Raw genomic sequence first — 16,711 nt, forward strand, 5'->3', positions numbered from 1 at the left:
GAGCCTAGATACCTCTATTATTAACAACTACAGACCAATATCAAATCTACCCTTCATAAGTAAAATCATTGAGAAAGTTGTCCTCCAGCAACTTAATCACTTCCTGGCATCAACTGGTTGTTATGACACCTTCCAATCAGGATTTCGACCCCTGCACAGCACTGAGACCGCCCTCATTAAAGTTGTAAACGACATCCGTCTTAACACAGACTCTGGCAAAACCTCAATACTAATGCTACTAGACCTCAGTGCTGCATTCGACACTGTAGACCATACAATACTTTTGGACAGGTTAGAAAACTGGGTGGGGCTTTCAGGCACAGTCTTAAATTGGTTCAGATCCTACCCTCAAAATAGGAACTACTTTGTTTCCATTGGCAACTTTGTATCAGAATCAACCAACGTGATATGCTGATGACACGCAAATCTATGTATCGCTATCACCAAATGACTATCGGCCCATAGATCTGCTGTGCCAGTGCATTGAGTAAGTGAAAGACTGGATGTGCCGAAATTTCCTTCAGCTAAATGAGGATAAAACAGGGATAAATGTATTTGGTGCTAAAACGGAATGGCTTAAAGTAACCCAACACCTTCACTCTCTGGCCCTGAAAACCTCAATCAAAGCCAGAAATCTAGGGGTTATCATGGATTCTGATTTACATTTCGAAAGTCACATCAAATCAGTTACAAAATCTGCATATTATCACCTTAAAAATGTAGCAAGACTTAGAGGGCTCATGTCCACCCAAGACTTACAAAAACTTGTACATGCCTTTATCACTAGTAAGCTTGATTACTGCAATGGTCTCCTTACAGGTCTCCCAAAACAAACTCTAAGGAAGCTTCAGCTTGTTCAGAATGCTGCTGCTAGAGTTTTAACAAAGACCAAAATATTCAAACATATTACACCAATTCTTAAATCGTTACATTGGCTTCCTGTAGGCCTGAGAATTGATTTTTAAATCATGTTGCTAACCTATAAATCCCTACATGGTTTAGGCCCAAAATATTTAACTGATATGCTTCCACTTCATAAGCCTTCTAGAACATTAAGATCTTCTGAGACCAATCTGTTAATTATCCCCAGAGTAAACACGAAACATGGGAAAGCAGGATTTAGTTACTATGCAACAAATAGCTGGAATAAACTCCCATAGGATTTAAGACTTGCCCCAACTCTGAGCACCTTTAAAACAAGATTGAAGACTTTTATGTTTGCTTTAGCTTTCTGCTAAATCTTTAATACTTTGCCTTTATTTTACTAAAATGCCTTTTTAACTTTCCCTTTATTTTCTATTTTTACCAGAAAGATACATGATCTGATACCAGAGAGAAAGGTTGTATAAGGGTTAGAGTCCTGAGTTTTGTATTTGTATAAGGGTTAGAGTCCTGAGTTTGTATTTGTATAAGGGTTAGAGTCCTGAGTTTGTATTTGTATAAGGGTTAAGTCCTGAGTTTTGTATTTGTATAAGGGTTAGAGTCCTGAGTTTGTATACACTGTGTTTAACTCTTTTGAGAAGAGGTGTATAAGGGTTAGAGTCCTGAGTTTGTATAAGGGTTAGAGTCCTGTGTTTGTGTGTGGGTGGAATTCTGAGACCGAGCTCCGTGGGAGACGTTTCCAAGTTCTGTCTGGGTTAGAGTCCTAGAATCTGGATTGGAGTTCCAGAGATAGGACCAAGTTCCTTTAGGTCGGGTTGGAGTCCCGACTTGGGTTCCAGAGAAACTGTTGATTTGATCTTAAATACATTGCATTTTAAATTTTACTTACTAAAAGGGCTTTTTAACTTTCAATTTAATTTTCTATTTTTACCAGAAAGATACATGATCTGATACCAGAGAGAAAGGATAAGGGTTACTAGAATCTGGGTTGGAGTCCCAGCGCGGATACCAGAGAGACTGTTGATCTGATCTTAAATACATTGCACTTTCTATTTTACTCATTTCTTTGCATATGTTTTCTTTTACTTATCTATTATTTTATTTTATTGTATGACAATGTTTATATGTGAAGCACTTTGAGTCTGCCTTGTGTATGAAAAGTGCTATATAAATAAAGTTGCCTTGCCTTGCCTATAAGGGTGAGATTAAAAATAACCTTGTGGATGTATTCAAATTTTAAATAAGAGGTTTTTTGACCGCAAGGTAAAAATAGAAACATGTCTAACACTAGTCACAAGCTTTATTTTAACCTATGACTTCTAACATATTCATGCCTTTGCTTCATCCTGCCTTAATAAATGTCACTCTCTTTATTTCTGGAACAGCATTCAATCCACCGCTTTTGGTTGTACAAAATGCACCTGCCTGTCTGATGACTAACACTATGAAATGTGACAATATAACCCCTACTTCACATACATTCAAAGAAATCCCAATCCTACATCTGTGTGTCTTTGGGAGATATAGCTCGGAAGATGGTCAGAGGTGCGTTATTGATGCAAGTGCAAGAAGCCGTCAGATGAATGAGTGTGTTGCTCAAAAAACAGTGTTTATTTTGTGATTGGCTGATGTCTGAGTATACTGGGCCAGCTGGTTGGATGATTGGTTAGTGTTTAGCTAGGCGTTTCCCACCAAAAATATTGCATTGAATGTGTGACTCACACAGCTGATGAAGATTTCCTTTAGGGCTTGTACATTAGAATGCATCATTGTGTCTGCAATACTCTGACATATTGGGAGATTTCAAGCAAGTTGTAGTACTATTGAATCCTAAATCAACGTTAATATACTGTAATATATAAAAAACACTTTGGCAGGTTGAAACACAACAATGTCTACCCATAATGACAAATAAACAAGATTATTTACTAAGTAATGGCCAGAGCAAACATTACTACCAATACAATAACTAACTGTGGAGTGTGTGCGTGAATGGCTGCTGGTTTTAGCAGCATCAGCTGGCCCGAGGCTGACTGATTGGACCCTGGGTGTAAGAATTGGATACTAACTATACTAACTGTTAATATACAAACAGAACACAGTTGTGGTTGACAGAAAACCTACCAGACCATATCAAAGTGCTCAAAGAGGACTGGGCAAATACCAGTGGGGTGAAAACAACAGTGGTACCGCAGTTTGAGAAAATTGTGTTTTAGTAAGTTACATTCAATGGGCATTGGAGTGTGGTTACCTGGGTTATGGCCTTTTAGTGTGACAGAGGTATCTGAGTGAAGTAGGGAACAGAATGTCAAAGGCTTCTGAGGTCTTTTTATACACTCAAAGATCTAATAACTTTGTCTTTTTAACAAAGAGGCATTGAGCAAAACGTAGAACACAGGTCTATTGTTGGATTGATTGGCTAGCTCCCGCCTACATCCAACAGGGTCCTACTCTAGTTCGTTCCTCAGGCAAAACTTAAGGACAATACGTCAACCCCCCTCACAAGATGCTGCCGTCCTTTTCCCCAAACTCGAAGCTGGAAAGAAATTTTGTGCACATTTTCCACCTGCACCGTGGCCGGGTCTTTCCCAAATTAAGTTGATCAATAAGATGATAAATTGATCATTCTCATCTGCATGCTAGAATGAAAGTTTGCCTTAATGATGAGATGGTAGAGCTTTATGTATTTGCACACATAGCACATTAGCAGGTAAATAAAGTGTAGTTAAAGCTGCACTGCTTAACTTTCCCTCTGCAACTATTTACTCCATGAATAATTGTATACAATACCCCCAAACCCTGAGTCAATCCATCAAGGGAATTGGTCGCTATAAACCGTTTAATATCAAATGTTTTTTTACACAGGCACGCACACAGTGAAAAATCTCAGACGGCAGTTGTCTGAAAAGGATTTAGCTACTACAACTGTAAGGTAAGGCAATATTATTTATAGAGAACCATTTAAAGACAAGGGCCATTCATAGAGTTTAATAAGAGACAAAACCACATGTGAAAAAAAGAAAAAATTAAAAGTATAAAATGGGTATAAATGAAGTGCACATATTTTGAATTAAAGCTGTAGTAAACAGAAATGTATTGAGCCCTGATTTTTTTTTTTAAGCGTTGAGGCAGACCTTAGTTTTTTGCAGCTCTGTGGTGCATTAAAAACGAAAAGCTGCTTCACCTTGCTTGGTTTACACCCTGGGAACACTGATCAGGCCCTGAGAGCTCTAGTGGGCTCATAAAACAAGAGCAACGAGTTAAGTGGTTATAAACTATTCAGTGAGAGTTCCCTGCATCATGGGGTTTAATGTCTGTTAGCGCCTTTGAGCGCCTTCTGTTAATAAAGCACAATTCAGAAGACTGGACGGTCAGATCATAATGAATATATATTGTACCTACCCTGTTACTGAAATGTAAAACACTGCTTTAGATTACAACCCCCCTACTGTTATTAAGCAAGGCAATGCAAAACATGACATTCGGCATGGAGTAAATTTGGTATTCCTCTTTATTTAACTCTTTTTTTTTCTTTACACAATTTACCCATGTGTCATTGATTGTTTTTTTATACTGTGCAAAGTCAAAGTCAAAGCCTAATAAGTACAATGTCTGAGATATATCATTTACAAGATTAGATATTGGACTTCCTGAACTCTTTGAACCTTGATTTAACTGATCCTTTAACATGCAATCAGGTAATGCAATGGCTTTTCCTTTTGTCACTCCGATGGCGCTACAGCACGCTTCGGCCCCTACTGGCCATGGCAGCACACTTCAATAGATATCCACAGATATAAAAGTGACAATGTTAAACAATCGCTGACAGGTGCTGACAAAAGCTAAATTCTGGAATTCTAGGTACTATTTTCCCACAATCCCAACCACTGTCTCTTAAAATGGTATCCAGCCTAAGAAGCAGTTATTTTCATTACTTTTGGATATAGATTATGATAATGCAGAGAGTTCCAACTAGTCCTAGTGCTTGGAGACCAAGGAACCACAGCAGCAGCCAGAAGAAGACGATCACTACCGGCTCCACAATCTTCTCACCAAAGTACATCTGGCTGAAGCCCATCCTACGAAGGCACTTGTTGAGCATACCAAACAAAGTCCCCATGCGTTCACAGTCGTCCTGCTGTGGCCTGGTGGTGGGGTCTTCCAGAAGGGTCCATGGGGCTGTTGAACTATAGGAAGATAGCTGCCTGGCCCTGGGTTGTGATGGGCTGCGTGGTCCAAGCCTGTCTGGAAGGTCCTGTAAAGGAAGTACGGTGTATTAATGTTGGTTCAACCACATTCATTCATTGTGCTTTGGAAGCACATCAAACAGCAGGATGAGGGCCAGCCCAAGCCTTTATGGAGCCCTGCCCCTATTGCCTCAATGCCGCCAATATTATTGACTATTGGCGTTGCTCGATCATTGGCAAACCTACTGTTAATCTCACCCAAATCACAATTTTTTAGTTGTATTGTTGTAGCTTAGATCACACCAATGTCAGCCTGAGTTGTTCTTACCCTTTATGTTTTTTGAACAGGTAGCAAAGAGCGGGCAAATTTGAATAGACACGTCACTCAAAGTGATACAGTACTATGTGGGATACTGAATGTGGTGTTCTGAAAGGTGACAAAATAAACCAGCAGACAATGCATGAACAAGTGAACTGCTCCCAGCTAATGTCGGACCGATCCGAGCGTCTCTTCCATTAAAATATTTATACTGAAAAACCAACTTGCTGTTGGTAATTTATGTCTGGTCCATTTGTACACTCAAAGATCTGAGAACTTTATCTTTTGTTATTTTTAAAAAAGAGGCATTGAGTTATGGCAAGATTTTCATACTAACTATACTAACTAAATGTTAATATACATACAGAACACAGGTGTGGTTGACAGAAAACTTACCAGACCATAACAAAGTGTTGAGGACCTGGCAAATACCAGTGGGGTGAAAACTGTACCAGCGTTTGAAAATTAACGTTGTTAACCTGGGTTATGGCCTTCTAGTGTGACAGAGGTATCTGGGTGAAGGTGGGAAATGAATGTCAAGGACTTTTGAGGTAGTTCATGGTACCCCGCCCACAGGCAGGTGTAGTTGTTTTATTGTGCTGCGTTATTCATTCTAATGATTGAATCAATTTAAATATATGCAGATGTGGTGGTCTGGAATAGAGGTCATGGGTTAATGTGGAACGTGATCATGCAGCCTCATTCACATGGTCAAATGTATATTGATGAGCATACAACATCCAGGAACCTCCAAGCACACATTTCTCAAGTGAATTAAGGGCTTTCTTAAAAGCATATACCTGAAAAATCTTTGAAATTCTGGGGAAATTAAACCTTTGTAGTCAAGAACACTAACGGAAGAAATATAAATATGAAAGAGTTAATTATGAAGGAAAAATGGTTAACGAAGAAGTTCCACTAATGCCATACTGTGTCTTGGCAGTCCGATTCTTGGAAACGAATGAGCCGGAATGTTGATTGCCTGATGAATTTCAGGTGCTGTTCAATGTTGTGTTTCTTAAATGAGTGGCAATTACAGAATGTCATGTTCAGCTTGTTGATAATGCTCTAATCAGGATTCGAACTCTCAACCTAAGGATCACCAGTACAAGGCATTATCCTGTTGAACCACTGACGTTCCTGAACTGCATGAAGCCTCATTCACATAGTGTCAATGTCGATTGATAAGCACACAATCAAGAAACCTCAGCAAGCACACATTTCAAGAGAATTAAGGGCTTTCTTAAAATAGTACAGATCTGAAATTTGCCCTGTTAATGGTATCCACCTAATGATAGCCGTATGGTAGTTATACAATAACAAAATGGTCACATAGGCAAAATTGACTGTGGACGTTTGGCTTTTCTATGAAATTGTGGGAAATGTAAAAAAATTTAGAGCAGAAGACCAGGGTTTTATAGATGCATCTGATTCTAGAGATTAATATTATGAAAGAATTTGAGTCCAGGTCAATCTGGTGATGAGAAATAAGCCTAATTCATGTTTTTTTACAATAGCGCCACCTTTAGGTGCAGTAACACAAATTTGAAAAAATTGAATATGTCAAGAGTTTTCGACTTACGGTATAGGCTGCAGTATGACTTTTACAGAATTAGAGGGGAAAAAAAACATTACAGAAACAATAGGGGACCGAGCAGCGAAGCTGGAAGCACTTTGCTCATGAAGGCAAATTAGACACCTACAAACATCTCACTGAAGAATATTTTAATCGCTTAAATCAAGTGAAAAGATTTTAACAGAGTTCAGAAGTCTATATGGAGTAAACATTGTAAACATGCACACATCAAAGTGATAGTGATAGCCAAAGTGATAGTTTGAATACATTTGAGAATGGCTTACTTTAAAGCGGATAAAGTTTGAAATGGTTATAATAAGTCAGTCATACTGTCAAGAGAGAGTGTGTGTGTGTGTGTGTGTGTGTGTGTGTGTGTGTGTATGTGTGTGTGTGTGTGCGTGTGTGTGTGATCACTTGTAGTAACCAGGAAAAGTGTTATTGACAGTATTCTTTCACATTTAGTTAATCAAGATAAGCTCACAAAATGATGAAGCTTGTATCGTCGGACTCCTTGGAGTTTGTGTGGATAGCATGGCGTGAAAAATATTAGCATTTAGCTTCTACCGTAAGAACATCGGATATATATCAAGCACCTAGCCTCTAGCCATATAAACGGGGGTCCCCACAAATAAACGCTGGATATATAAGAATCATATTTCCAATCGATTTATCATTTTAGCGCCAGTTAAACAAGACAAACTGTGAGCTTAGAATGGTGTTTCTAGGTTATAGATTGATATTATTAGGCTCAAAATGGTTAGCTCTTGTGATAGCCACCAACTGAAAATATACAAGCAAACTTTGCATTAGGCTGTTGCACTTTTTTCTTCTTTAAGGCTGAAATACTGCAACACTGCTGACATGACTGTTCAACAGGAAGCACTCATGCGCTAGTACCTCATTTGCAATTACTGTTGTTATCACCTGACGCGCTGTGTGCATCGGATCATATTGTATTCTCCCGTGCGATATCCGATCCAGAATACTGGGCCATTATCGGCCAGATACCGAGGCTGTGGATCGGAACGGGACAGGCCTAGTTATGGGAATATGACTTAATTGGTAGGTGTGTGTGTGTGTGTGTGTGTGTGTGGGGGGGGGGGGGGGGGGGGAGTAGCTGTGAGCTTTGAGGTATGGGTAGCTGAGGTGTGAGACCCCTGTCTAATAGGCTTGGACTTTTTCAGTGTGGGCTGCCTAAAAGATCTGAGTAACAACACACCTAGTTTGCCTAGGGACCCTTAGGTCAATATAAACTAACACCCACAACCCAGTGTGCCTACTGCCTGATAGCACCTCAGAATCACATGCAACATAACGTATGTAACGCAGTACCAACCCCCCTCTACATGTTCACCCATGTTCCACCACGAACCCCAAGCACCCTCTAGACCAGTGATTCTTAAACTAGGGGTCGCGACCCCAAATGGGGTCCCGAAAAACTTCTGTGGGGTCGCCAATTATTATGATCCAAATTATTATTATGCCAGGTGAAACAAAGGAAAATAATATTGGGGAAAAAAAATCTGCCTTTTTCTTATTTACACACAGTTAAGTCGAGAAGAGAGAAAATACGTTTTCGTCTTTCAACGAGATCTGGTTCAGCTACTCCGCTGATAGAAACAATGTAACTATCTGCTCCCTCCATTATTTTAAGTATAAGTATAAGTAAAAATACATAGGTAGCCTACTAGCCAAAATGGAGAGGTGGTTGCTTAAAAAAATCTAACAAAAGCTCGGAAGTGCCAGCTACCAGTGCGTCTACTCCTCCGCGATCCTCAGATGGGACAAGTCTACAGGCCGGTGAGAATAAAAAGGAACAAACGAGGCGTCGGCATTATCAGAAAGAATTTCTGAAATATGGATTCACTTGCCAAGTAAAAGGTAACCTCGATGTGAAAATCCCACAATGTGGGATTTGCGGCGATGTTCTGGCGAATGAGAGCTTACAACCTGTCAAAATGAAACGACATCTCGAAACCCGCCATCCCGAGGACACTACGCTATTAAAATTGTGAATTTCATCAAATCTCGCCCACTCAATACTAGACTTCACCCTTCTCTGTCAGGAAATGGGGTCTACACACAAATCCCTTCTTTTCCATTCTGAAGTTAGGTGGCTTTCACGGGGCAAGGTTCTTACACGCCTGTTTGAGTTGCGAAGCGACACCTTCCTCAGACGCAAACTCCGCTTTTGCGCACCATCTCACTGACTCGGGATGGATAGCCCGTCTTGCTTATTTGTCATGCATATTCAACAAATTAAATATGCTCAACCTGTCACTACAAGGCCTTAACACTAACATCCTGACCCTCTCGGACAAAGTGAATGCTTTCACAAAAAAGCTGCAGCGTTGGGCAGTCCGTGCGGAGAGTGGGGATTTTGAGATGTTTTCGGAGCTGCATGACTTTTCGGAGGAGGAAGACGTGAATGTCAATTCATTGAAGGCCTCCATCAACGTTCATCTCCAAAGCCTCCTCGAAAATGAGCTCGAAGATGTGCTGCTTGAGCTATCCAGTAACCGAACCATACAGACATCGTTTGCCTCAAAATCACTGGATGAATTCTGGCTGTCTGTTGCGTATGAAGGTATTATTGTAGCAAAAGTCTTTAGCACCTGTAACTGCAGAATTTGAATGCGTACACTAAAGTCACAGTAAATTTGAAGTCGTATATATTTATTTTGCATGTGTACTCTAAAGTCACAAATGTGTAACATTTGTCGTCGTAAAAAAAATATAAATATTTTTTATACCATTGTAAACACAAAATAGGGTCTACGAGTACGCTAATCTGTGTTACAGGTGCAGAAATCCTTTTGCTACAATTATTGCAGCGCAGTTGGTGCAAAACACATTTGCACACCCGTGTTTCATAATCTGAGAACATGCCCAAAAGGTGTGCATTCGTAAACCCAAATTTGAACAAATGCATCAGAAGTTGCACATCTGTGAACGCTATGTTAATTCAGCATTTTAATGAGCGAGCACAAAACCATTTTACAACTGCTCGAATCTGCTCCTGCAAGTCTCAGCTGTGGGGTTTTTGCAGGTTGTTTTGCAACACCCCTAGGTGGTAAATGTGTAGCAAAAGTATTCGTATCCGTAGATGACAGAGCGTCCGTGAGCGGGACAAAATAGTCCCGCCCATAATTTCCTAATCCAATGAAAATCGCCGGCAGGGATGCATTTCTCAAATTACAGTGACGGCTGGTGGTGATTTTGGGTGGGTGGGCTAAAGAATGCATTACATTTATCAATACTTCACAGGGCTCCAGACGCCATGAGGTCACCTTTATATCTCTGTTCATAACTTTCATATAATGTGTATGATTTTTAAACAAGATTAAGGTGTAGAGAAAGGCATTTCTTTATTTGAAGCACAATTATAAATAAAAAGAAAAATAAGGTGTTTAAAGTGCTTCACTGAGCTGAAATTGAACATTTCGAACTAAACCATTAAGCAAAATAAAACTTTTTTTGTGCTTAAAGTATTACACAATTAAAATGTTGACTGGTCTCCCTTTGCGCAAAATGCGGCTGTAGACGATCACACACTCTTTGGTAGAGACGTCTGTGTCGCCGTCAATCATGAAGGACATGTAGGCCTATGTGGCGTTTCCGACGTCCGCAGCTGTCTTTTGCTTTAAAGGTCCCATGACATGCTATTTTATGTATTCTTTAATATAGGTATTAGTGGGCAACTAACACAGTATTCAAAGACGTTCCCTAAATTCAGCCGTGGTGCAGAGTTACAGCCACTCCGAGCCAGTCGCACATTGAGCTTCCCCCAAATGCGCTGTTTCGGTGGGCGTGTCAAGGAGGAGGGTGGGGGTGTGGCCCTGAGCAGCTTGCAGCCACCATGCGCTCTGTTTACAGTGGATGCATCGCAATGGCGAGCCGCACACAGCCTTTAGCCGTGTTCTGTAAATATTCTAGAACACACGGGAGTCCTGGAGCTCTATATCTAAATATTATCATATAGCCTACACAGATATCTATATCATATAATATATATTATCACGGCCAAAAGCTGTGTGAGCCGATATTATGAATCTCAAACGACCGCGTTGGGTTCTCCGACGTTCCTGGTTCTTCAACGTCCACATCAATGTGAATACACACACTGTAACGCAAGTGTTTCTTGTCGGTTCTTTGACGTGTCTTGTATTTCCACAACGAGACTGTCGTGGGGGTTATCTGAGCCATGGTTGAGAAGGAATTGGGGGAAAGGAACTTTGATTTGACTCGCTGAAGTACATGAACTGCGACATGCCGCCGGTTGCCGCGAGGCACCATCGCCCGGCAGCGGGCAGCCGGCAGCAGGCAGCGCGCAGTTCAGTCGACTTCAGGTTGATGTGAAAGTGGAAGAACCAGAGACGTCGCAGAACCCGACAAAGTCGTTTGTGATTCATAATATCGTCTGGAGGCGCACACAATATGTTATATGATATAGATATCTATGTATATGATATTATTTAGATATAGAGCTCCAGGACTGTAACGCAAGTGACTTGAGACACGAGACTCGTATTGGGGGTTATCTCAGCCAAGGTTGAGAATGAATTGGGGGGGAAGGAACTTTGGCTTTGACTCCCTCAAGAACATGAACCACGACATGGAGGAGAAAGGGATTGTTGGCGGCGAATGTCTCCCGCTTGAGCCCTGCTGAGGGACCACCGCCGGAGGCGGAGGTGCATAAGCGCTGCCCGGCAAAGATCCCTTTCTCCTCCTTGTCGTGGTTCATGTTCTTGAGGGAGTCAAAGCCAAAGTTCCTTCCCCCCAATTCATTCTCAACCTTGGCTGAGATAACCCCCAATACGAGTCTCGTGTCTCGAGTCACTTGCGTTACAGTCCTGGAGCTCTATATCTAAATAATATCATATAATACATAGATATCTATATCATATAACATATTGTGTGCGCCTCCAGACGATATTATGAATCACAAACGACTTTGTCGGGTTCTGCGACGTCTCTGGTTCTTCCACTTTCACATCAACCTGAAGTCGACTGAACCGCGCGCTGCCTGCGGCCGGCTGCCCGCTGCCGGGCGATGGTGCCTCGTGGCAACCGGCGGCATGTCGCAGTTCATGTACTTCAGCGAGTCAAACCAAAGTTCCTTTCCCCCCAATTCCTTCTCAACCATGGCTTAGATAACCCCCACGACAGTCTCGTTGTGGAAATACAAGACACGTCAAAGAACCGACAAGAAACACTTGCGTTACAGTGTGTGTATTCACACACACACACACACGTGGCGCTCGCACGGTCGAGTCTCATTGGCGGGCCAACGTCTCTGGGCGGGCCAGGCAGAGTAAGGGGAGGAGCTGAGATTCCTCATGACGTCATGAGCACAGATTTCCAAATCAGCGCGCTTGAGCCTCCGTTTTTTCAAAGGCGAGCAGAACAGCTAGTGCTCGTTTTACACCAAACGCAAGTTTTAGCAACTGGGGGACCATAGGCAGGCTAGGGGAACTCATATTTATGTTAGAAAACCTCATAAATTGAGATTTTCATGTCATGGGACCTTTAAGGTGTCGCCCATTAGGCCTACTGCAATGAATTGTGCACATGCCATCTCATTGCTCTAGGCCTACGTCGGGTTGATGTTTAATCCATTTCTCTTCATGAGAATAATTTCGGATTTAAATTGAGAATGGCAACTCCTCTTTGCCAATGTTGTATGCAACATTAAATTAGATAATTTCCGATTCCTTAGAGAACCTTATTGTTACTGCCTGTCGCTGAAATGCAGTTTGGAGAGGGGCCACTATCTCTACACACTTGTCACGTCATGTTGGGTTATTTAGACAGCTTTTTTAATGTTTCGATACGAAACGTAGTTGACCCGCTTACAAATGCACTATTACCGGCCATATTCTGACCGCACTCCTGACAGTAAATCTGTACATCGTTTGGTTGATGTGTCCCCAATCTTTTCGCTTCCAATTTTTCCTCCAAAGACATTAAAGAAAGTAAATAATCCACTTCATTCATTTTCATGCTAACGCCCGCCATACTGCACTTGCGCTACTGTGCTGTGATTAGTCGAAGGACACTGTACTGTAGCTAGTAGCTACTGTGTAAGGTCAGCCTTTGGGCTAAACTAATTTAGCCCAAATGGGAAGCATATGAAGGGGGCGTGTCAGGGCACCTGTCAATCAAACGTCAATGGAAGCTTACGCTACTGCGCTTGGGCTGAATGCATTTAGCCCATTCACAGGAAAAAAACGAAGATATATATATCCTGGGTTTTTCTGTCACTTTTTGGTGCTGTTGCTCCTTTAGGTTCTACCAAAATTTAAAACAATATGTTCTAAGTTTTTAATAATATTTTTTTTATTTTCACTGTAAGAGGGCTTAGCCCTGTTAGCCCATTTATACCAGCCGTCCCTGACTGGGACCCATCGCGTGCCAGCCATGGAGCTATAAAGATCGCAGCATTCTTAGCGCGGGTACGTTTCTTTCTGGAGAAGTGAAGAGGGCGTCCTACTGAACGGAGGTGGGTATCCTACATTATGTAAAATGAAATGACTTAGTTCAAGGGAATTCTCCCCAAAGTATTGCATTAACATTTCTGAATTTATGTTATGGCGAGTTTGGCGACCATTAAAATACATTCAAGGACATTTGCGGCATGTTAATGAAATACTTTGGGGGGAATTCACTTGAACTAAGTCATTTCATTTAACATAATGTAGGATACCCATCTCCATTCAGTAGGACGCCCTCTTCACTTCTCCAGAAAGAAACGTATCCCGTGCTGAGTATGCTGCGATCTTTATAGCTCCATGGCTGGCACGGGGTGGGTCCCAGTGTAATTTGAGAAATGCATCCCTGCCGGCGATTTTCATTGGATTAGGAAATTATGGGCGGGACTATTTTGTCCCGCTCACGGACGCTCTGTCATCTACGGATACGAATACTTTTGCTACACATTTACCACCTAGGGGTGTTGCAAAACAACCTGCAAAAAACCCCACAGCTGAGACTTGCAGGAGCAGATTCGAGCAGTTGTAAAATGGTTTTGTGCTCGCTCATTAAAATGCTGAATTAACATAGCGTTCACAGATGTGCAACTTCTGATGCATTTGTTCAAATTTGGGTTTACGAATGCACACCTTTTGGGCATGTTCTCAGATTATGAAACACGGGTGTGCGAATGTGTTTTGCACCAACTGCGCTGCAATAATTGTAGCAAAAGGATTTCTGCACCTGTAACACAGATTAGCGTACTCGTAGACCCTATTTTGTGTTTACAATGGTATAAAAAATATTTATATTTTTTTTACGACTACAAATGTACTGTTACACATTTGTGACTTTAGAGTACACATGCAAAATAAATATATACGACTTCAAATTTACTGTGACTTTAGTGTACGCATTCAAATTCTGCAGTTACAGGTGCTAAAGACTTTTGCTACAATAATACCTTCATAGTTGCGCAGGAATACCCCAGATTGTCCAAGGCTGCCATGGACATTCTAACTCCTTTCGGGTCGACCTATTTGTGCGAGAAGACATTTTCGTCCCTCGCATATATAAAAAATAAATACAGATGTCAGCTCAGCACCGTGGAGGAAAATCTCCGTGTCGCTGTATGCAGCATTCCTCCTAGAATTAACTTGCTATGTTCACGGAAGCAGGCCCACCCTTCCCATTTAAATTGTTAAAGATAGTAAACCAGAAAAGCGAAAAAAAAAATACCGTCATTGTTATCGCCATAAATATAATTCATGTAACGTGTAAGCCTAATGGGGTGTGTGTGTGTGTGTGTGTGTGTGTGTGTGTGTGTGTGTGTGTGTGTGTGTGTGTGTGTGTGTGTGTGTGTGTGTGCCACGCACATAGCGATCTGTGGGGTCGCCAGACAAAAAGTTTAAGAACCACTGCTCTAGACCCCTACGAGGGCGGAGAGCAGCCCTCCCAGACTCCCCGGCTACAGAAGGATCAGCAAACCGCCGGTCTGTGGCGAGGGGCGCAGCAAGGGGCTGAGCGACCAAGGAGTGGTCGGGACCTGTCTGCCCTCAGCGAGGAGGAGATGGGCCCGACGCAACTGCTTCAGCAGAAGACAGACACCGCTGACGCACAACAGTGAAAAAGTTCTAGGTTGTGTTGCTGGAGTTTAATTGTGTTTGGTGTTAATGTTTGGGCGCTCAGAAGGAGGAGGCGGGCCTTTGGTAGGTGAGATACAGGGAGGGTAAAGAGAGAGAGCGAGAGAGGGTTGACAAGTGAATGGAGGAGTACATGTTTGGCGTGGTAACAGCCTACGTTAAGCAATCAATAAAAGTATGTGTAAAGTAAAGCAGGGCTGCTATAGATTACCTGGTGCCGCAAATACAGAGGCTCAGACCGCCTCTTTATGAGGCTCAGACCTCCTCTTTAATGAGGCTCAGACCTCTTTAATGAGGCTCAAACCACCTCTTTAATGAGGCTCAGACCTCTTTAATGAGCCTCAGACCGCCTCTTTAATGAGGTTTCAGACCGCCTCATTAATGAGGCTCAGACCGCCTCTTTAATGAGGCTCAGACCGCCTCTTTAATGAGGCTCAGACTCCCTCTTTAATGAGGCTCAGACCGCTTCTTTATTGAGGCTCAGACCGCCTCTTTAATGAGGCTCAGACTGCCTCTTTAATGAGGCTCATACCACCAAACTAAGTCACCAATGACCTCCTCGTTTGCTGGTTTATCGTGCGGACAAAGATTCAACTTAGATTTGAATCTGGGTTTGAACTGGGACGTTGCCATTAAAATAAAATTTATGTCTGTGATTTTCATGTTTTTGCAGAATGTGAAGACTATACCATCCACAGCATTATAATATATGAAGCCTGACCCTCACCCTCATCAAATAAACCGCTGCTCAGACGGAGCTTCATCGGCATCCAAACACACCGTTATACTGTGGGGTATACTATGCTAAGTGTCCGAAATGCTCAGCAGGATGCGTATTCAACTGAGCTCCATGCATCCTAAAAACTGGTGAGGACTGGGAGGGGTTATTCACCTGAAGGGTGGGGTTATGCTAATGAGAGGGGTCTGAACACAGGTTCAGGCATAAGGAGGCATTGGAGTTGGCAATGGGATAAAAGTGAATTAAAGTACTTGAAGAAATCAAAGCTGGGCTTCAATGGTGCATGAAAATAACATATTATCTTACATTTTTTTCTTTACAATAATTGAGGAATGTGCATCACCTTGGTCGCCAGTAGTTGGCAGTAATACACAGTCAGAAGTATTTATTATTGTTATAAATATGTGTATATATATATGAACGTACATAATAAACACTTTGTAAACGTCCGTGAGATTGCTTTACATCCTAGTCCACACACACACACACACACACACACACACACACACACACACACACACACACACACACACACACACACACACACACACACACACACACACACACACACACACACATCCGAGGAGCGCCGTCATGCTTTCCAACTGTACCACAACTTGATTGTATCTTAACGGGACCTTGTTAACCCGAAGGGATGCGATGCAACACACTGTCAGTTATTTACAGAAGTAGAATTATGATAACTTCTGCTCCTCAGATCACTAGATGTTTTTTTACCTGGTAGTGCTGCTGTGGGTCTCTTCTATACGGATCGTGGAACCTGCTGTCACTCATATATCCTTCAAACTCGTGGCGATTGACATGATGGTCATTTACAGGCGGTAGTGCGGTGGACATGATTGATTGACACTCTGTCAGCATAACACGATATCA

The 16,711-nt window shown here is 41.9% G+C and overlaps 2 protein-coding genes and 1 long non-coding RNA gene across 3 annotated transcripts in view; 2 read left to right on the forward strand and 1 right to left on the reverse strand.

Moving 5' to 3' along the window:
* The first annotated feature begins 447 nt into the window (after nt 1-447).
* On the forward strand, nt 448-2,072 carry LOC132457147 (uncharacterized). The gene is made up of 2 exons (XR_009525578.1): nt 448-1,450; nt 1,566-2,072. It is a non-coding gene; the product is annotated as an uncharacterized LOC132457147 (long non-coding RNA).
* A 2,303-nt stretch (nt 2,073-4,375) lies between these two features.
* On the reverse strand, nt 4,376-16,699 carry fam241a (family with sequence similarity 241 member A). Its single transcript, XM_060051189.1, has 2 exons — nt 16,556-16,699; nt 4,376-5,137 (listed from the first exon to the last, which is right to left on the reverse strand). Exons 1-2 carry the CDS (start codon nt 16,697-16,699, stop codon nt 4,814-4,816), a joined length of 468 nt encoding a protein of 155 aa, XP_059907172.1. The 3' UTR covers nt 4,376-4,813.
* Nucleotides 13,771-16,711, forward strand: part of LOC132457130 (uncharacterized) — a 75,778-nt gene continuing 72,837 nt past the window's right edge. The window contains exon 1 of the mRNA XM_060051179.1: nt 13,771-13,918. Within this exon, the coding sequence (XP_059907162.1) occupies nt 13,833-13,918 (86 nt within the window). The 5' untranslated portion in view covers nt 13,771-13,832. The remainder of the gene's footprint in view (nt 13,919-16,711) is intronic.

The sequence above is a fragment of the Gadus macrocephalus genome, chromosome 5, assembly GCF_031168955.1.
Source record: "Gadus macrocephalus chromosome 5, ASM3116895v1".
NCBI lineage: Eukaryota > Metazoa > Chordata > Actinopteri > Gadiformes > Gadidae > Gadus > Gadus macrocephalus.

Excerpts from the sequence above, each read along its gene's own strand:
- fam241a (XM_060051189.1), bottom strand. The coding sequence starts at position 16,699 with ATGCTGACAGAGTGTCAATCAATCATGTCCACCGCACTACCGCCTGTA. Across the intron at positions 5,138-16,555 it reads ACCCACAGCAGCACTACCAG|GACCTTCCAGACAGGCTTGG; the intron begins GTAAAAAAACAT and ends CTTCCTTTACAG.